The 23025-nt window shown below is 37.4% G+C and overlaps 1 protein-coding gene and 2 pseudogenes across 1 annotated transcript; 2 read left to right on the forward strand and 1 right to left on the reverse strand.

Annotated features, from left to right (window-relative positions):
* Positions 1-130: 130 nt before the first annotated feature.
* Positions 131-4412, reverse strand: LOC131770267 (band 4.1-like protein 1; annotated as a pseudogene).
* Positions 4413-6783: 2371 nt separating this feature from the next.
* Positions 6784-9654, forward strand: LOC131770329 (band 4.1-like protein 1). Its single transcript, XM_059086040.2, has one exon. It carries the CDS (start codon positions 6953-6955, stop codon positions 8030-8032), a length of 1080 nt encoding a protein of 359 aa, XP_058942023.2. The 5' UTR covers positions 6784-6952; the 3' UTR covers positions 8033-9654.
* Positions 9655-12316: 2662 nt separating this feature from the next.
* On the forward strand, positions 12317-17251 carry LOC131770273 (tyrosine-protein phosphatase non-receptor type 3-like; annotated as a pseudogene).
* The last annotated feature ends 5774 nt before the right edge of the window (positions 17252-23025 follow it).

Raw genomic sequence — 23025 nt, forward strand, 5'->3', positions numbered from 1 at the left:
GTAACTAGATCATTTGAATGCAATTTTTCTTGCTTTTAATTTATTTTTTATTTCTTGATGTGTGCCATATTTATTTAGAAGATTAAAACAGAAGCTGTTTTAATGGCAGTACAGCAAATGTAGTTGGTTCTATCAGTTACCTGCTGTCCTATCCTATAATGTATTAAAACTTATTTTTACTGTCATGTTAATCACTATTAATATGACTTTGTATGGTTTGTAGTTATTGCACAAATTTTAGATTATAAAAATAAATTGAAAGGAAGCTTGATCTGTATGCATTACTGAAATAGTACCACTTATAAAGCCAATGGCAATATTACGTAATATGTCCTTGTTTACAATGCAATTGTAAATAATGTTTATTTGATTCTTAGGTGGCCTGTAACACTTCCTGAGTCTTTGCTTGAAATTAGTACTTATAAGTTTTAAGCTTTAAATTTAAGTTTATTCAAGTCTGAGAAACTTTGTCTTAGTTTCCACCTTACACTGTTAACTCAGTACAACAAATGGATATGATTTTATTCACTACATGTACCTTACAATGACTTTGTAAAGTTACTGTAACAACTGGTACTTCATTTCTGTAAGTAATAGACTTCATAATTATATAGAGGACGTAATAGGGATTCATCTTAAGCATGATGTTGAAGCTGCCAGTTGTTAATCCTGTAATTTTTATCCCTTCAAAAGAATTGCAGAACAAGAAGAACCTTTCAAGAACAAATGTGAATATTTCAAGGAATTTTCAGACAGTAGAAATTTGATTTTGCAGTGAACATCATGCTTAAAATCTTGTCTCTTGTCACATTTGATCAAAGTCTCCAATCACAACTCAAGGATGGACACACAGGTCCTCTTATTGTACATTCAATGGGTAAACTTGTTTCACACAAACATACATGTACTTTTCAGTACCCAAAATGGAAGATACATTTTGAACTAAGGATTAAAATAACTGTTTAAAATTGTGAAAATGATGAAAATCATGAACTTTGAATTTTGACATTACTTCATTGTTAGTACTTGTGCAACAAGAATCATAAAATAACCACTGAATTCAGAATTGCTTTCCTGAATATTTATAAACATTTTTATAACTTACAGAGTTAAGATACTCAATACTATATAGATCCTCAAAAATATATATCAATGCTTCGCATACAGGAAATTATTGTAATATTAAGATTATTACTCAAATAAATGTTTTAAGCTTTGCAGCATATTACGAGTTATCCACTGATAAAATTTGTCCACTAGTCGCTTTTTTTTTTCAATTTTCCTCCATTTTAATGATTACAAAAGAGAAATAGAAAAGGGTATAATATATACTGAACTAATAAAATACCCTCTATATTAACTCCCATTTTTCATTATTGAAACAACAAATTATACACTAAATTGCCTATGTTAATTAAAGCCTCTCTTAGCTTGAGCAAAACATCCTTGTCATAACAGAAATGTTTTCACTTTACCCCAAATGAGCATAAAAATGTACTGTACTACAGTAAGCTGACACTTAAATATGAGTAATATTCTCACTACACTTGCCAAATTTAAGTACTGCCAAATTTTCCCAAAACACAAACCCAAATTTGGCAGATGAAAGCAAATACAGGTCTGATACCACACCATAAAGACATTGACCATCATAATCCCCTCAAGATGTAATTTGTTCTGTCAGGTTGGGAGTTTTAATTTGAATACAAAGAACTTCCATCTCTTTGTGACAGTAATAGAATCAACATCAATTTCAGACTTGGAATAAAAAGCAGTTAATGGTAGTTACATTTTTTTCAAAGCATTTGGAAACCAGGCAGACTTTGAACTCAACATGACAGATGCAACATTCACTGCAGACATTACATTTATTGTGCAAGCTTCACATGCAATTTTATGATGATTGAATACTCTCAACCACTCAGCTTTTTCATAATAAGTCTAATGTATAGTAATACTTTGAAGAAAAACATGTTTCAACTTAACTCATACCATCATAAGTTTAAAGCATTGTCTCCATCTCCTTGCCTTTACACATTTACATTAAAATTATGTTTACTTAACAATTCAAATTCAATGAGCTTCCCACTTAAAAAGAGCAAAAACACTTGTTTAAAAAGCAAATTATTTATTGATAAGGAAAGAGTAGACATTTTCTTAAATCATACCTCAGGTAAAAACATGACAGAGAAAAAATAGTGCAGCATTATGACTTAAAAATGGAAAATCTCACTGTCATCGTGTCTGTAAGGAACAAGAAAGTTAGAGCTGTTAGTAACATTAAAAAACCAGATAAAACACTGACATAATAGAGAGAAGATAAGTTGCTCACTAAACAAATTCAATGTAATCACCAGAAATGCAAAGGAGTAATTACAAACTTCTTTTAAAAGCTTAAATAAGCAAAATATATAGATAAATATTTATTGTTCCACCACCATGCAATGGAATATAATGTGCAAAATATGCCACAGCATTACACAAAAATATGGATGGAAAGCTGAGTTACAAATGGATGCACCGAATGATCCAAACATTAATTTTTATATTTTAGCTTGATGTTCAAAGAAACAAACTTTACACATACTAGTTACTTATTGTTGAACACAAAGAACACTTGAGTAGTTTTCATTTGTGTTGATTTTATCTTTTGCGCAATTGATAATAAAATCAGAAAAGGCCATAAAACTAAAAGGTAAAATACAAGAAAATGAAATGAAAGTGGAATAAAAAATCTTCCCTTGTTAAATGTTTAACATGTAATAGGAACAGACATTATGTTCTTTGTATGTATTTTTCTGTGCCCTTACTTGACTCTTCGTAACTTTAAACATTACATTACATACATATTTCTTATCAATAAAGTTATGTTGCTGTTCTTTGTTACTGAACACTTTATAACTCTAAGTGAGAGGGAATTGCGGAAGGTAAATTTGCAAAGGTGCAACGTCTTTATATCACTGGCACAAGCATATTTAGCTTTCAAAAAACCAACTTTTTCTGACCATTTACTGATAAAAATACCATCTTCCTTGGAAAATAAAGCAAAAAGAAGGGCGTATTGTTTAAAAAAAAATGGTCATCTGAAATTAATATAAATAATAATCAAATAATGTAACCACAACAGTTATCAAAAAAAGTTTTTGTACAGTTTTCTTTTCATGATCCACAATCACACACCGGTGAATTCACTTTATCATTAGACCATAGAATTATACGACCTTATACGTTGGTCATGGTGCTGAGTGCTGGTATTAGGGCTTTCATCGGGGGATGAATCAGCTGGTGCACTTTTTTGTCTACGAGGCATCTTTTTTCGAATGGAATCGGTAAATTTCCTGAAAGATCCTACGGCTGCGTGTTTTGCCAAATGTTGACGCATATTTCCTGTCGTTGCGTTTAAACTGACTCGTGCCCTATGTGAGAATCGACTTCTCCAAACGATTTGCTTCGTCGAAATAACTTCTTCTCAGGCTGGTAAAAAAGCGCTTGATGCTGTAGAGCGTCGTGCAGAACCCTTTCTGAGGCTTTGTGGCTAAAATGCCCTTGAAACCTGTAAGAATAGCTTCCTCCGTCTTTCCTTTCATGCGAATAAACAACCACATAAAATTTCCTGTTTTGAAAAGTCATGGTAACAATTTCGTGCCAGGGAAAATTTTGAACCACATTTCCCGGTATTCCAAAGGTGTCAACATCAAAGACGAGAACTCCGCTACTACATAACGCCAAATGTACGTTATTACCATTTTTATCAGTCGCTCCATGATGTATTGACATGCCATAGAAAGGAAGATTACAGCAATCTCTAGGAAGGCAATTCTTGCTTCGCTAGGAGTCATACCTTTATGCGAACGATGTAACTTGTAAACGATATTTTCGTATTTCTCTTCACTCAATTCAGCATCGCAGTTTATTCCGTTAGGGGGAGCGAAGAACGACCCCAATAAATCCTCCAATAGCCACGAGTGTGCAACTTGGGGTTGAAGTCACCAAGAACGGCCTGAGCGAAAAATCCGTCCAGAATGGCCGTGCTCATTGACAGAGGTGATACATTTACCTCGAATCAGAGAATCTTGATTTGCAAAATCAACAATTCTTGAACTTCTTTGGGTTCGACAGAGGCTTCTAGAGGATAGAACCTCACAGCAAATTGAAAGGCGTACGGTTTTCTTCGCTGAGTCTGATCTCTTTTTCAAAATCCAACCACGTTAATTCGCCATCAACGCCATCTACAAACTGCAAGCCGAAGTAGTTTCTCGTGTTCGGCGGCAAACTTAGCTTCTCACACACTCTGTCGAAGAGTTCTTGTCCTTTAGCAGACTCTGCTATCAAAATTTAGTTAACATAGAGAGGAAATTGTCAAGAAGAACCCCTTGACATGCCAGTATTCCATAAGATTTTCGTCGCTCAAATTTTTACGGATTTAAAATTCCGCCATCTGACAAAACTGAAAGTAAGCTTGAGCACAGCAATCACCTCTAATAAGCAGGCTTTGCTGGAGCAACCTTTACACCTCCTTCTTCCAAAATGTTTTCCTTGCCATCCCTTGATTATGATTCTAACCCACAACCCAGAAAAGATTTTGAATTTTTAAAGTGATACAGCACGATCGCTCTAAAGGCAATCTCAACACATGTTACAAAATCTCCCCTTTCCCTCGAGTATTTCTGTTTCCTTTCTCTACTGACTCCCTGAGTGGCTTATCGGTTGAAAGGGCTTGTCTCGCGCGAATGTCGCGTGGCCGTCGTCGCTTGTAACTGTCCTACGACATCGCTGTAGATTTCACAAGAGCTTTTGTCCCAGCTTATTTTGCATAACATTTTAAACGAATAGTTTTGGGTATCTGATTGAGCTCGTGTGAACTTCCTAGCATATACCTGGTTCCTGACCTTTTCCTGTCACGCAAATTAGTTGTACAACACGTGCACCTGAACCGCCCTTATCTGATTTATTCATTTTACATACATTGTAACCTGAATTCATTATTTTTTTTTTTGTTGGTTCCAAGGGCACGTCGTGCACACTGAAAGAATGGCCGACACGTAGGTCATGTGGAATTAATCAAGTTTATTAAATATTAATAATAATTAATATCGTCCGTGTCATTACATCAGCAAAATCTCACAATGCTCTTTCAAAAATAGTTTATTTTAGGATCCAGTAAAAACCTTTTACTTTAATTAATTGCTGGTTTTCAGTGTCACGCCATTCAAAATAGATCAAAATAAAAGATAAAAACCGTTCAATCGATTTAGTCTAGAATCTGGAAATAGAAAGAAGCTAGATATGTAAAGACTCTCGCCAAGATTCAGGTCACAGCAATTTTTCTTACGGAAGATATGAGGAGAAACGTTTTTCCCAAATTTATAGAGATTTGTATGGAGCCGCCATGCTGGTGCCCACCTAGATGGGCACCAACATGGCGGCCGGAAACCAGCAGAAACATCTGTCACTGAGTTTTGCTACAAAAGCGTGAATTTATCTCTCTAAGAACTCATAAACGTAACAATAATACTTTATTCTAATACAAGAACTGTTCAGATAGCTGAATTTCCCTAAATAAGTCACCTTTTAAACCAACATAACAGCTCTCTCGCTCGTCATGTAAAGGCCACGTCACGCAAAAGCTTAGAAATTCAAGAGTAGTCTATCACTAAACCAAGAACCCATTTGGAGTGAAAATTTGTCTGAATATTAGTTTTTAGCTGCTCTAATACATCATGAAAGTAAAATCTCAGGAGGATCAATAGTTCTGAAGTCTGAAATTTAGTGACGTCACGTGAAAACCAGCAATTATAATGCAAAAACTAAACAAAGAGTTAGATCGACATGCTCAAATATTAAACAAAAAATTTTAGGTTTGTTTTTAAAAATACAAACGGACGGAGCGCTCCCCACGTCTAATGGATGCACAAGATGAAAAAGCGCGACCAGTTTGTCCTAAGCACCGCTCTAAACAGTAATCCCATTGGTGTGGGCCGGTGGTCCGAAAGAACCCGTACGGCCTCAGTAGGTTCTTTTACGATAGATTATGTATGGCTCGAAGGAAGAAGGGAAAAATTATTGCAAAATCTTTCTAACAGTTGCCTGCTCTGAGTGGTCATATGATGAAATGCTTATTGACTGAATTTGGTCGGCACGGACGGGATAGTATTTGGCTCTCAGTCATGTCACAATTACCTCGCTGCTCTCAGTTTGTACGTCATAGCCTTAAGCCAAATAATTTCTCGTCTGGCCCCCCCATTCAGTCAATGTGTACACAGTATCCTTTCGTTAGATTGCGTTAGAATGCTGACAGATGCATGATGTTTTTGAAAACTTAACGTTTCACTATACTCTAGTCTCAGAAGTTGAATGGATAACTCATACTTCCTATCTCTCCGCCCTTTGGTTGAAGCTCACAGTGGTATCAATCGTACGTCCCGCAATCTGATATGAATTTTACATGACTTATTGAAAGAAGGCACTTCCGGTTTCAGAGCCCGCGGGATTGAACCAACAGCCAAAATATAATATTGATAATTACTGAATTCCATCGTTGCCGATCATTTGATCAACATCAATGTAGAGTTTGAAAATTATTAATTTATCTCCCAGGAATTCAAGTCTAAAATTGTTTGTGTCTTCTACCTTGATCCTTCTCTACGTCACTCGAGCGTCACAGTGTAACCTTATATATTTTTTTCCACCGTTTCCTTACCGAATCAACACAACCTAGATATTAGTCACGTATCTCTGACAGACGCTAAAAATATCACCCAATTGAAATACAGTGAGTTTGATAAATATTAGATCGAGTAGGTGTGCGTGCATGATGAGCTGTTTGGCATAGTTTTCTGAGGAAGTTTATACAGGAAAATTCTTGAAAGAAAGACAGTTTTACATCGTGCTGGAACAAAAGAAGTGCAATTGATTCAAGACAGGCGATATTTTCTAATACAAGTAGGTCAAGATGTCTTTAAGCTTTCTTCGCTCATCTTCAAGCATCATACAATGTCAAGTTGTGTTACTCGACAATTCGCAATTCATCACATCATTTGAACAGAAGACAGTGAAGGGAAACGAGTTGCTCGATAGAGTATGGGACAAGATCCAAGTGCCTCTCTATTACAAGCAGTACTTTGGGCTTCAGTACATTGACCGCGAAGATGGCGAATTGGTATGGTTGAACCTCGAGAAAGAACTCCCTCCTCAACGAAAATCCAAACCGCTGTTGTTTCAGTTCGCTGTGAAAGTATTTCCCCGGGACCCTCTCAAAGTGGAGGAAAACTTGCAGTGGCTCATTTTGCTTCAGGTCAAAGCGCTAATCAACCGTGGAAAGTTTTCCCTCCCTGTTAGCAAACATGCCATGATTGATGGATTCTACGTGCAAGCTACGCTCGGAGATTTCAGTGGCAAGCGACACAAGCCTGGTTATTTAGAGGAACTGTTAGGTTTATTTTATTTCCCACCCACAGGTATTAACACTGATGAGAACATTAGCGAGGAAAGTTACGAAGTAATGGTCAAAGATTTGCATAAATCGCATCGCGGGATGACCCGCAAGGAGGCGGTGTCTGCGGCCCTCGACGTTTGCAAGGAACTGGATAACTACGGAGCTTGTTTACATTATGGAATAAGTGATCACAATGGAGAAGAAGTTGTGTTCTGTGTTACAGTGGATGGAATGCGTATTTGCCATTTGAAGAGTAAATTTCCCGAAGTGGGCGAAGTATGTCATAGTTTCCAATGGCGTGACATCATCTCAATGTTTTGTGATAACGCAAAGTTTTATATGTACGTGGAGGAAACTAAAGAAGAGCAAAAGTCCACTTGTCACGTGTTTCGCTTCAGCAAAGGCCTTTTCGCTTACAAGGCAGCTCAACGCCTAATGATTGACGCTGAAAATCACCAAAAGTTCTTCTTCGAAGACAACCCTGAAAGGGCGACACTCATTAGAAGCCGTTCTTTGGAAATGCAGTCTTTAAATAGGATTCGAAATGGATCACTGCTATCTGCCAAATTGAATCTTTCCTTCAGGAAGCAAAAGTGAAACACTTAGAAGTCAGCCTTGAGACCTCTTCTTGACTTCCCTTGATAAGTACCAAAGGTTTGAACAGCCTTGATGACTAAAGCAAGTCAGTCAAACAAACATTTCAAGTCTTCCATGGTACAAACAACACATGATACATACTTTGTGATTTAACCGGTAAATGCATCGTGTTCTGTTTAAAGAACCTATTTGTTCTTATCAACGGACAATATCAACCAAAGTCTGTAACACAGACACGCGATCAGTGAAGTAGAGATGCGGATTAAATCGAGAAATTTCTACATATTTAGACTTTGAGAGTGAAATTTGATTGAAAACACAACAAGTTGAAATTTTCCAAAAATTAAGATAAAAAGGCTTCTTCGTCAAACATTAATTGGCACTAACAACTTGATATATACACTAAATGTTATTTCTTTCGAGATTGGTGGACAGCCCTCTTGCTAAGCTCCATTACATGTTGAACTGCACCAAAATTATGCTGAACTAAAGTTTTTCCAAAATGAAGATATCTTTATCGTTTGATTAATCGTTTGATTTATGGAAATCGCAGAATATCTTCACCTTTTTTTACCCATGCGAAAAGGTAACTTAGGTCTTACGCACAAGTAGCGTAACCTCCGGCATGACAAGAAACGAACGTCGTACGCGTACTCTCCCTTACGAGCAGTGTTGTGTAAAAAATGAGTCACTTACATGGATTTGTAGAACGACATTTTAACCCTTTCACTCCCAGGATCTCATTACTAATTCTACTTAGTCTGCCATACAATTCTTATGATGTTAGTTTGGAGATTTTGGTATGTGATCAACTTATAATCCCCTAATTGATATTTTTCTGTATTCTTATCACCTGTCTTCTTGACATAATATTAATAATTTAAGAAGAAATTCTGTCTTGGTCACTCATGGGAGTTAAAGGGTTAAGGTACGAAAAGCAATAACCACCAATTAGCGATAAACAGCTGATACCGATTGTTAACGGCTCAAAAAGATCACGAACAACATAATAAAACCAGGGGACCAAATGAGTTAATTCTATTCATGTCTCCGAAAAAAAGGAAAACAAAAGATAAAGAAAAAGAAAGAGAAAACCATAGAGTTACAGACTAAATTAAGGGGCGAATTTCTTTTCGTTCGTATTCACTTTCGTTTTTGATCATTTGTTTGAGGGAGGGTAGGGACACGACCGTGGAAAGGTGAGAGAATGGTGTTCCATGTCCTTGTCTTTCCTGTCTTTCTATTCCAATGTGTAAATATGTGTCACTGTATTTCTAAACGATGAACTTAGTTAATAACTTGTATAAGTCGGTAAATAAGTCATTTTAAGGGACAATTGTAATCGTATGAAGATTCTTGGAAAGCTGTATGGTCTTATGTGGTCAGTACTTTATAGAGCTGACCCTTTACACTGGGGTGTATGCATATTCTCCATACTGTTCTCTATACATTTATTAAGGTGCTGACAGAAAAAACTGTTTACAAACCAGAAGCTTCTTTAGTTGGGGATTATTTCATGTATTTTCATGGTCTTTATATGTGACCGAGGGGAGAAATTAGATGCTATTTACTCAAGGGGTTAACAGGTAAAAAAAATTAAATAAGTTCTTTTGTTCAGTGTCTGTGGTTTCGCAAGTTGTGTTTGACCAGCACGAAGTGCAATTAAATTAATGCAGAAATTAACAGCTATTTCCATACTCTTTAAAACGCGAGTCATGCTGGTGCATGACTTTGATGCTGCGTCTTCCCAATTTGATCTGTGAGTACTCGTTTAAAACCAAACTGTAGCCTTCTCCACTATAAAGTGGGTAAGTTTCTCAAGAAACTGCGGTGCTGCGTCGGTGGGAGATTATGAAAGGGTGATTTAGTATTATGAAATGAGTTGATAACCTAAATTGGCTTCCGTAAGAGTTTTAAAGCTGACGTTTAGGGCGCTAGCCCTTCGTCAGAGCGAATGGAGGAAAAACACACACGGATGGAGTTGAGAGTAAACACACACACAAACCAAAATTCCTCCATTCGCTCTGACGAAGTGCTAACGCTCGAAACTTTAGCTTTGAAACTTTTTTACGGTGGCAAATGTTCGTTATCAACGTTATATGTGTCTCGATGGATGTAATGCTCTGATAGATGGAATGTTCTGAAACCGGTGAAGAGTGTTGTAATTTTCAATCATAGCAATACTTGACGTCAGAGCTGGATCATGGCGCAAATTTCGAGGATCACTCCAAATTGTTGACCTAAAGACCTTAACATTACCTGAGGATGAATCTAAACCTTTTTATCAGAGAAATGACGAACAGAACAATGCTTGATTTTTCACAAGTCAATAGACTACACTTTGTTTCATCTTCATGTTATACAGTGAATACAACTTAACCTTAACCAGTCGCCGGTATTAAATCTTGCCTCAACTCCGTTGAGCCGCTTGACCGAGCGAAAAGTAAATTTTTCTTATAGTTGCTGGTTGGCTGAACTATAGCTGCACCGCACAGAGGTTCTGGAAACGAGCGGGTTCATTTTAATCGAAACTCTTCATTCATGGGTGTGAAAACATAGGAGACGACCGATAGGACTACGTGAACGTCGAGTGTGAAATTTGTGCTTCCCTTGCTGAATGGTTACATGTTACGTACTGGCCAAGTGTGAATATGGAAACATTACACACCATTTGAAAAAGCTGTCCCTCTGTGATTCTTAAGGTGACCGAAACTCAACGTCCCAGTTAAGCGCACTGTGAAAACTTCATTTGATTTGATGTGACTTGATCGGTTACAGCCGAAGAAAAAATTCCCTTCTATTATTCTTCCTGCATTTTGTTTTGTTTTGTTTTTTCAGCCACGTAAAAACAGAGAGACTGCTTATCGCACAAACGTATAATGTAAATGTAGGAGGGTAAAACATCAAGCAAATACTAATTTTTCACATGAGAATTATGTTCCTGTGCTGCCATGCCAGAAATCGGTTTCCAAACATGTCACTGATATTGTTACCTTCTCCTGGAAATAAACTTATCGATTTGACATACATAAGCAAAACGGCCTTTCTTGGAAAACATCCCCCAATTAGTGTCTCGATCGATCAATTTCATTGCGACGAAGTTCTGTACTTCATAATTGATGAATTTTTCTATCGTTGCTGTTCTTATTTGCCAAATTTCCCTGAATTTTTATGTTGTTACAATTTCTACAAGAAAAACATACCTTTCAATTTCCTCATCTGGTTATAAAACAAGTCTTTGTACGAATAACACAAGTTCACATCTTCTTTGATGAAATTTTGTCTGTTTGACTTAAATCTAAAAGTACAAAAGTGTACCAAAATAAATATTTTCTTTTTCAAACTTTTCTTCTGTCGGAATTGTAAAATCAAAGCAGATCTGTTACCCGCACAATTATAATCGAAAATGTAACATCTCTTGTTCCCGTAGTCGGTAAGCGTCTGATTAATAATTTAATGCCTGCAACGGAACCGATTCAGAAAACTAATAGCGCTGAAACATGACGCAAAGCGATTCGTAAGTTTACGCTTCGAGAATTAAGTTTAAACAAGTCTTATGGAATTAAAAGTTCCTTTTTTTTTTCAAAAAATGACACAAAGCGACGTTTTAATCTTTTAGCTCCCCTGAGACGAGCTTAGTGTTCAGTTTATTTTATTTGAATTTTTACAAGTGTTGTTGTTGGTAAAACTTGCGAGATTGAAGATTAAATTTCTATCTCTGTCTATCTCTATCTATGGGGATATTTCGGCGTGTGAACCACATTTACAGGAACACGCTTATGCAAATTGTGCTACATTTAAAAAATGACTATAAAGACACTGTATAAAAGCCGTTCACGATAATCCGAGAGACTCCAAAAGAAAGAATCACTAAGTTTGGACTAAACACAAGATAGAGGCAAGCCTTCTCAAGTTAGAATCAGAAAAAAAGAGATGACAGGTGAGATACCCTTTTTTCATCGTCAAAGAGGCGCGGCGTGAGAACTAGCATATTGTTTTAAAACTCTTCAAACTGCGATTTACAACCCTTCGTGTGTTATTTCGACTTTAACTCAATTTCCCGTGAGAATACACTAATTTTTTTTCTGATTCGGTAACCGACTGAGCCGAATGATAAATAACATTGATATGCATTCGTTCTTAGTTTTAGGATTTGTAACACGACATGCAGTCGTAGCTATGATGATTCTGTTATCCTTATCGCATGGTGCACCTGTTGATAAACATTCTGCTCACTGTGAAGTCAGCAAAACAGCCCGAGGTTTGATAAAACATCTATTACCGATGTCGTTGATCCTCGGAGGAGACGTTTATAGGTCGTATGTGAATGTAGTAAGTCTGAAATTTTGTTTCATACATTAGCCTAGTTTCAATAAATCGGTCAGTGAGCAAGGAAGAATGCCTTGAGTAAAAAAGTAACTCAGAGTTTTCAGTAGATCCTTCAGCAACTAACCATTCAGGCCTCATGCAGTCAGACAGTAAGTCAGTCTTTGGGTGAGTCAGTCAGTCGGTGAGTCATTCAGTAAATCAGTCACTCAATCTCTTCCTTGTGAATCAACTTCCATACAAAGAAAAAACTCTGAATGAAATCTATTCTCTATTCTCCACTTAAAAACAAATTTTTTAAGTTGACGGGTTGCCCACAGAATTGTTCGAGGGGCTGTCTAGATAGATTGATTAATGACTTATTTTCTTGCTTAGAGAAACTATCTGATTGATAGATTCACTGCATGACTTGGGCCAATTGGCTCCAAATTTGGTACTCTTCATTAACAGATTGATCAGTCGATGGATCTTTCAATAACGCAATCAATTTATTAAATGACTGAGAGGGTCAGTTTTTTCATGAAACTAAATACACTATAATTGATTTTTTCAATGTTCAATTTTGTTTCTTGGATTGCTTTCATTTCACTTCAACGTTTTGTTTAGTCCAAGCAATGGCTCACCCCAGCTGACCAGTGGACAACTGTCGAATTTTCGTTCTCTTTACAACAACCGCTGAATAGAAGCAGATTACAGGTACGTCCTTTTTGCTCAGTATTCTCCTCCAATCTCTTCAATACTCGATGTGTGTAACCCTTTTATATCCAGACCTTCTACCGTCATCTAATCTAAGAAAATAACATTGTCGAAATAAACCAGTTTATTCTGAAACGACATTCTCTAACGGCTAATGATCAACTTGTTTTCAGCCTGGAAGACTTCTCCTTGCTGATAAAAATATTCTGAGCAGCTTCCTATCCTTGATTCAAAATTCTACCGTCAATTTCCGGAGATTTCCTGACGGTGCAGCAGCCGTTCAGCAGTTGATGAATTTGGAGAGTGCACTGCGAAACATGATATCGTACCTGCGAAAACTGGAAATCGTTTTTACCCTGGTAAGTGCAATGACCTTTCGTGAGAACGAGTACAAATTTTCGCAAATAAGTCGAACGAGTATTCTTAAATACCAGACAATTGACATTCTTATCATGAATACTTCTACAAAAAGCATTTTGAAAGGCCCTCTAGTTTGATCAATGTGACGTATAAAGCAATTTTTGGATGAGGTTAATTTAAGTACCATCAAATATCAATGCCGAGGTGAGAAAAATATTTGGAGGCCACGGATTTAGCTAAAACCGAGGCCCCAAAATATTTTCCTACCTTGGCCAGAAAAATTTTCAAATTTTTCACAACTTCGCCTGTTCCTGTTCGTATGTCCCGCCTGGCCCCCGTATAGCTGCTAACTATGGCTTTTAAATACAGGCGTTTAGTTAACTTATAAAACTCTCTAAAGAAATCTACGAAAGTTAGACGACACGCGTCAGAGAATAAAGAAGTTTTACTACTGTTCGTAAAGTGCTGCTCACTACTTTAGTTTTAAAACATTGCTAAAAAAATTGAATATGTCCTGAGAGGAATGCCCTGAGTGTTTAAACTTAACGAATGGAAGCTTCACTGTGGTAGCATCTTTCCTTGCAGGGCTCTCCCTCAAATGCAACAGCACCTGTGGGATCTGTCATAAGTGGAAGCCATGTCTCAGCAGTCATGCCCATACGCACCTCTCAGATCACTTCCCAAAACTCAACTGGACTCCTGAATTCTACCTCACCTACAATTCACAGCATAGCACTTCGCGTGTCGTTGGTTTTGAATGATCTATATTCTAGCCTTCTTGATATTGACGTTGACTTCAACAAGATTCTGAAGACTAAGTGCAGAAAAGAGTAACAGCCTATCTCACCATAGACTCTCTATGGCTCAGTTGTAGAGAGTGGATCCAAAGGTCTGGGCGGGTTCAATTTATCATGGTACCTAATATATTTGAAATGATTTTCTCCTTTAAATGAATAAATTTACAGAATTGATCTCCGATGTTACATTTAGTGGAATTGGTAAATTCAACTTAGGTCTAAAAGTGAAGCGTAAACTTAAGTAGTCGAATGCAGAAGGAATTGATACAAGTGTTCCAGCTTTACTTGTAGTTGCATTTGCGTTTATTTCTTTCAATGGAAAAATATCAGTTCTTAGTTTCAAATCTTAGAAGCAATATCAATAAAAATTCGGCAAAGAACGGTTAGAGGCTAAGATTGACAAAGTAATCTGACAAACTGCTTTCAATGGAGACCTGCGTCTCTCGTTAGCAGGGTCTACCTTCAGGTGGGAATGATCTGAATAGGAATACGAAGGGACTGTGAGTATTGTACCATATCGTGCATAGTGGGTACTATTTCTGAATCAGAAATTGATGTAATTTACATTATATCACTGAGTTGTAAACCTTTTGGCTTATTACACAGATATGGTTTCACAGTTGTTATGTTAATGTTAAAAATTTAAAGTGCGTGTTTACATGTTCATAGACCAACTTGTAAATAACAGTGATTACGGGCACAAGTGTTGTTGAGAGAATTCAACAATTTTCCAATCAAATAAATGCACTTGTAATCCTATCCCTCAACTCATTTTTTGTGTTGCTATAGAATCAGAAGTAAAACGATCGTGAATCTCTTTCCTAAATTGGTCCCTTCTGTTCATGTCCAAACTTCCGTTCAGTCAAACTGGTGGATAAATAACATGAAAGAAATGATAGATATCTGCAACTGAATCAGAACCGAAGCCCTGTAATATTTCCCACTTTACATAATTGATAACATCGAACTATATCTATGACAATTTGCCAATGAAAATTTGACAAAATGAATTTAATTTCTCAGTTCAAAACTTTTCTCCTTTTCACCACCCCAAGTTAAATCCGATTAAGAATATGAGTCGAAGTCTGTCCCTTCCGGAGTAATCGTTTGCTTCCAAAATAGATGCTTTTCTAACGTGAAAAAACCGCCGCCAAATAATTTCTCGTCTGGCCCCCCCATTCAGTCAATGTGTACACAGTATCCTTTCGTTAGATTGCGTTAGAATGCTGACAGATGCATGATGTTTTTGAAAACTTAACGTTTCACTATACTCTAGTCTCAGAAGTTGAATGGATAACTCATACTTCCTATCTCTCCGCCCTTTGGTTGAAGCTCACAGTGGTATCAATCGTACGTCCCGCAATCTGATATGAATTTTACATGACTTATTGAAAGAAGGCACTTCCGGTTTCAGAGCTTGCGGGATTGAACCAATAGCCAAAATATAATATTGATAATTACTGAATTCCATCGTTGCCGATCATTTGATCAACATCAATGTAGAGTTTGATAATTATTTATTTATCTCCCAGGAATTCAAGTCTAAAATTGTTTGTGTCTCTACCTTGATCCTTCTCTACGTCACTCGAGCGTCACAGCTCGAGCGTCACAGTGTAAACCTTATATATTTTTTTACACCGTTCCTACCAATCAACACAACCTAGATATTAGTCACGTATCTCTAACAGACGCTAAAAATATCAACCAATTGAAATAAAGTGAGTTTGATAAAAAAAAAAAAAAAAAAATATTAGACGAGGAGGTGTGCGGGCATGATGAGCTGTTTGGCATAGTTTTATGAGGAAGTTTATACAGGAAAATTCTTGAAAGAAAGACAGTTTTACATCGTGCTGGAACAAAAAGAGTACAATTGATTCAAGACAGGCAATATTTTCTAATACAGTCGGTCAAGATGTCTTTAAGCATTTTTCTTCGCTAATCTTCAAAGCATCATACGAAATGTCAAGTTGTGTAATCCGACAATTGCAAGTCAATAACATCATGTTGAACAGTAAGAAGGACAGTGAAGGGCAACGAGTTGACTCGATAGAGTATGGGACAAGATCCAAGTGCTATCTATTACAAGCAGTACTTTGGGCTTCAGTACATTGACCGCGAAGGATGGCGACTTGGTATGGGTGAACCTCGAGAAAGAACTCCCTCCTCAACGAAAATGCAAAACCGCTGTTGTTTCAGGTCGCTGTGAAAGGTTTTCCCGGGACCCTCTCCCCAAAGTGGAGGAAAACTTGCAGTGGATCATTTTGATTCAGGTCACACAAGCGCTAATCAAACGTTGGGAAGTTTTCCCTCCCTGTTAGCAAACATGCCATGATTGAGGGATTATACGTGCAAGCTACGCTCCGGAGATTTCAGTGGCAAGCGACACAAGCCTGGTTATTTAGCGGAGGGAACTGTTAGGTTTATTTTAATTTCCACCCACAGGTTATTAACACTGATGAGAACAGACTAGCGAGGGAAAGTTACGAAGTAAGTACATGGTCAAAGATTTGCATAAATCGCATCGCGGGATGACCCGCAAGGAGGGCGGTGTCTGCGGGCCCTCGACGTTTGCAAGGAACTGGATAACTACGGGTAGCTTGTTAACATTTATGGAATAAGTGAGCACAATGGAGAAGAAGTTGTGTTCTGTGTACAGTGGATGGGAATGCGTATTTGCCATTTGAAGAGTAAATTTCCCGAAGTGGGCGAAGTATGTCATAGTTTCCAATGGCGGTGACATCATCGCAATGTTTTGTGATAAACGCAAAGTTTTAATGTACGTGGAGGAAAACTAAAGGAAAGAGGAAAAGTCCACTTGTCACGTGTTTCGCTTCAGCCAAAGGCCTTTTCGCTTACAAGGCAGCTCAACGCCTAATGATGTTGACGCTGAAAATCACCAAAAGTTCTTCTTCGAAGACAACCTGAAAGGGCGACACTCATTAGAAGCCGTTCTTTGGCATGCCCGTCTTTAAATAGGATTCGAAAATGGATCAACTGCTATCTGCCAAAATTGAATATTTCCTTCAGGAAGCAAAAGTGAAAAACACTTAGAAGTCAGCCTTGCGGGACCTCTTCTTGACTTCCCTGTGATAAGTACCAAAAGGTTTGAACAGCCCTGATGACTAAAGCAAGTCAGTTCAAGCAAACATTTCAAGTCTTCCATGGTACAAACAACACCATGCTACATACTTTGTGATTTACCGGTGAATGCATCGTGTTTTTTTTTTTTTTGCGGTAAAGAACCTATTTGGTCATTATCAACGGACCATATCAACCAAAGTCTGTAACACAGGGAACACGCGATCAGTGAAGGCAGCGATGCGGATCAAATCGAGAAATTTCTACATATTTAGACTTTGAGAGTGCAAATTTATTGATAAGAACAAGTTGAAATTTTCCAAACTTTAGATAAAAAGGCTTCTTCGTCAAACATTAAGTGGCACTAATGACTGAGATATAAACTAAATGTTATTTCTTTCGAGATTGGTAGACAGTCCTTTTGCTAAGCGCGTGACATGTTGAACTGACACCAAAATTATGCGGAACTAAAGTTTTTCCGAAATGAAGAATATCTTTATCGTTTGATTAATCGTTTGATTTATGGAAATCGCAGAATATCTTCACCTTTTTTTACCCATGCGAAAGGTAACTTAGGTCTTACGCACAAGTAGCGTAACCTCCGGCATGACAAGAAACGCACGTCGTACGCGTACTCTCCCTAACGAGCAGTGTTGTAAAAAAATGAGTCACTTACATGGATTTATAGAACGACATTTTAACCCTTTCACTCCCAGGATCTCATTACTAATTCTACTTAGTCTGCCATACAATTCTTATGATGTTAGTTTGGAGATTTGGTATGGGATCAACTTATAATCCCCTAATTGATATTTTTCTGTATTCTTATCACCTGTCTTCTTGACCTAATATTAATAATTTAAGAAGAAATTCTGTCTTGGTCACGCATGGGAGTTAAAGGGTTAAGGTACGAAAAGCAATAACCACCAATTAGCGATAAACAGCTGATACCGATTGTTACGGCTCAAAAAGATCACAAACAACATAATAAAACCAGAGGACCAGGTGAGTTAATTCTATTCATGTCTCCGAAAAAAAGGAAAAGAAAGAGAAAACCATAGAGTTACAGACTAAATTAAGGGGCGAATTTCTTTTCGTTCGTATTCACTTTCGTTTTTGATCATTTGTTTGAGAGAGGGTAGGGACACGACCGTGGAAAGGTGAGAGAATGGTGTTCCATGTCGTTGTCTTTCCTGTCTTTCTATTCTAATGTGTAAATATGTGTCACTGTATTTCTAAACGATGAATTTAGTTAATAACTTGTATAAGTCGGTAAATAAGTCATTTTAAGGGACAATGTAATCGTATGAAGATTCTTGGAAAGCTGTATGGTCTTATGTGGTCAGTACTTCTAGAGCTGACCCTTTACACTAGGGTGTATGCATATTCTCCATACTGTTCTCTATACATTTATTAAGGTGCTGACAGAAAAAACTGTTTACAAACCAGAAGCTTCTTTAGTTGGGGATTATTTCATGTATTTTCATGGTCTTTATATGTGACCGAGGGGAGAAATTAGATGCTATTTACTCAAGGGGTTAACAGGTAAAAAAAATTAAATAAGTTCTTTTGTTCAGTGTCTGTGGTTTCGCAAGTTGTGTTTGACCAGCTGTCTCGACTAAAGAGTTTCATCTACAGTTCGGCTCTGCACGAAGTGCAATTAAATTAATGCAGAAATTAACAGCTATTTCCATACTCTTTACAACGCGAGTCATGCTGATGCATGACTTTGATGTTGCGTCTTCCCAATTTGATCTGTGAGTACTCGTTTAAAACCAAACTGTAGCCTTCTCCACTATAAGGGGGGTAAGTTTCTCAAGAAACTGCGGTGCTGCGTCGGTGGGAGAATATGAAAGGGTGATTTAGTATTATGAAATGAGTTGATAACCTAAATTGGCTTCCGTAAAGTGTTTTAAAGCTGACGTTTAGGGCGCTAGCCCTTCGTCAGAGCGAATGGAGGAAAAACACACACGGATGGAGTTGAGAGTAAACACACAAACCAAAATTCCTCCATTCGCTCTGACGAAGTGCTAACGCTCGAAACTTTAGCTTTGAAACTTTTTTACGGTGGCAAATGTTCGTTATCACGTTATAGGTGTCTCGATAGATGTAATGCTCTGATAGATGGAATGTTCTGAAACCGGTGACGAGTGTTGTAATTTTTCAATCATAGCAACACTTGACGTCAGAGCTGGATCATGGCGCAAATTTCGAGGATCACTCCAAATTGTTAACCTAAAGACCTTAACATTACCTGAGGATGAATCTAAACCTTTTTATCAGAGAAATGACGAACAGAACAATGCTTGATTTTTCACAAGTCAATAGACTACACTTTGTTTCATCTTCATGTTATACAGTGAATACAACTTAACCTTAACCAGTCGCCGGTATTAAATCTTGCCTCAACTCCGTTGAGCCGCTTGACCGAGCGAAAAGTAAATTTTTCTTATAGTTGCTGGTTGGCTGAACTATAGCTGCACCGCACAGAGGTTCTGGAAACGAGCGGGTTCATTTTAATCGAAACTCTTCATTCATGGGTGTGAAACATAGGAGACGACCGATAGGACTACGTGAACGTCGAGTGTGAAATTTGTGCTTCCCTTGCTGAATGGTTACATGTTCGTACTGGCCAAGTGTGAATATGGAAACATTACACACCATTTGAAAAAGCTGTCCCTCTGTGATTCTTAAGGTGACCGAAACTCAACGTCCCAGTTAAGCGCACTGTGAAAACTTCATTTGATTTGATGTGACTTGATCGGTTACAGCCGAAGAAAAAATTCCCTTCTATTATTCTTCCTGCATTTTGTTTTGTTTTGTTTTTTCAGCCACGTAAAAACAGAGAGACTGCTTATCGCACAAACGTATAATGTAAATGTAGGAGGGTAAAACATCAAGCAAATACTAATTTTTCACATGAGAATTATGTTCCTGGGCTGCCATGCCAGAAATCGGTTTCCAAACATGTCACTGATATTGTTACCTTCTCCTGGAAATAAACTTATCGATTTGACATACATAAGCAAAACGGCCTTTCTTGGAAAACATCCCCCAATTAGTGTCTCGATCGATCAATTTCATTGCGACGAAGTTCTGTACTTCATAATTGATGAATTTTTCTATCGTTGCTGTTCTCATTTGCCAAATTTCCATGAATTTTTATGTTGTTACAATTTCTACAAGAAAAACTTACCTTTCAATTTCCTCATCTGGTTATAAAACAAGTCTTTGTACGAATAACACAAGTTCACATCTTCTTTGATGAAATTTTGTCTGTGTGACTTAAATCTAAAAGTACAAAAGTGTACCAAAATAAATATTTTCTTTTTCAAACTTTTCTTCTGTCGGAATTGTAAAATCAAAGCAGATCTGTTACCCGCACAATTATAATCGAAAATGTAACATCTCTTGTTCCCGTAGTCGGTAAGCGTCTGATTAATAATTTAATGCCTGCAACGGAACCGATTCAGAAAACTAATAGCGCTGAAACATGACGCAAAGCGATTCGTAAGTTTACGCTTCGAGAATTAAGTTTAAACAAGACTTATGGAATTAAAAGTTCCTTTTTTTTTTCAAAAAATGACACAAAGCGACGTTTTAATCTTTTAGCTCCCCTGAGACGAGCTTAGTGTTCAGTTTATTTGGTTTTATCAAAACATAGCTTTTGAATTTTTACAAGTGTTGTTGTTGGTAAAACTTGCGAGATTGAAGATTAAATTTCTATCTCTGTCTATCTCTATCTATGGGGATATTTCGGCGTGTGAACCACATTTACAGGAACACGCTTATGCAAATTGTGCTACATTTAAAAAATGACTATAAAGACACTGTATAAAAGCCGTTCACGATAATCCGAGAGACTCCAAAAGAAAGAATCGCTAAGTTTGGACTAAACACAAGATAGAGGCAAGCCTTCTCAATTTAGAATCAGAAAAAAAAGAGATGACAGGTGAGATACCCTTTTTTCATCGTCAAAGAGGCGCGGCGTGAGAACTAGCATATTGTTTTAAAACTCTTCAAACTGCGATTTACAACCTTTCGTGTGTTATTTCGACTTTAACTCAATTTCCCGTGAGAATACACTAATTTTTTTTCTGATTCGGTAACCGACTGAGCCGAATGATAAATAACATTGATATGCATTCGTTCTTAGTTTTAGGATTTGTAACACGACATGCAGTCGTAGCTATGATGATTCTGTTATCCTTATCGCATGGTGCACCTGTTGATAAACATTCTGCTCACTGTGAAGTCAGCAAAAACAGCCCGAGGTTTAATAAAACATCTTTTACCGATGTCATTGATACTCGGAGGAGACGTTTATAGGTCGTATGTGAATGTAGTAAGTCTGAAATTTTGTTTCATACATTAGCCTAGTTTCAATAAATCGGTCAGTGAGCAAGGAAGAATGCCTTGAGTAAAAAAGTAACTCAGAGTTTTCAGTAGATCCTTCAGCAACTAACCATTCAGGCCTCATGCAGTCAGACAGTAAGTCAGTCTTTGGGTGAGTCAGTCAGTCGGTGAGTCATTCAGTAAATCAGTCACTCAATCTCTTCCTTGTGAATCAACTTCCATACAAAGAAAAAAACTCTGAATGAAATCTATTCTCTATTCTCCACTTAAAAACAAATTTTTTAAGTTGACGGGTTGCCCACAGAATTGTTCGAGGGGCTGTCTAGATAGATTGATTAATGACTTAGTTTCTTGCTAAGAGAAACTATCTGATTGATAGATTCACTGCATGACTTGGGCCAATTGGCTCCAAATTTGGTACTCTTCATTAACAGATTGATCAGTCGATGGATCTTTCAGTAACGCAATCAATTTATTAAATGACTGAGAGGGTCAGTTTTTTCATGAAACTAAATACACTATAATTGATTTTTTCAATGTTCAATTTTGTTTCTTGGATTGCTTTCATTTCACTTCAACGTTTTGTTTAGTCCAAGCAATGGCTCACCCCAGCTGACCAGTGGACAACTGCCGAATTTTCGTTCTCTTTACAACAACCGCTGAATAGAAGCAGATTACAGGTACGTCCTTTTTGCTCAGTATTCTCCTCCAATCTCTTCAATACTCGATGTGTGTAACCCTTTTATATCCAGACCTTCTACCGTCATCTAATCTAAGAAAATAACATTGTCGAAATAAACCAGTTTATTCTGAAACGACATTCTCTAACGGCTAATGATCAACTTGTTTTCAGCCTGGAAGACTTCTCCTTGTTGATAAAAATATTCTGAGCAGCTTCCTATCCTTGATTCAAAATTCTACCGTCAATTTCCGGAGATTTCCTGACGGTGCAGCAGCCGTTCAGCAGTTGATGAATTTGGAGAGTGCACTGCGAAACATGATATCGTACCTGCGAAAACTGGAAATCGTTTTTACCCTGGTAAGTGCAATGACCTTTCGTGAGAACGAGTACAAATTTTCGCAAATAAGTCGAACGAGTATTCTTAAATACCAGACAATTGACATTCTTATCATGAATACTTCTACAAAAAGCATTTTGAAAGGCCCTCTAGTTTGATCAATGTGACGTATAAAGCAATTTTTGGATGAGGTTAATTTAAGTACCATCAAATATCAATGCCGAGGTGAGAAAAATATTTGGAGGCCACGGATTTAGCTAAAACCGAGGCCCCAAAATATTTTCCTACCTTGGCCAGAAAAATTTTCAAATTTTTCACAACTTCGCCTGTTCCTGTTCGTATGTCCCGCCTGGCCCCCGTA

The sequence above is a fragment of the Pocillopora verrucosa genome, chromosome 1, assembly GCF_036669915.1.
Source record: "Pocillopora verrucosa isolate sample1 chromosome 1, ASM3666991v2, whole genome shotgun sequence".
Lineage (NCBI taxonomy): Eukaryota > Metazoa > Cnidaria > Anthozoa > Scleractinia > Pocilloporidae > Pocillopora > Pocillopora verrucosa.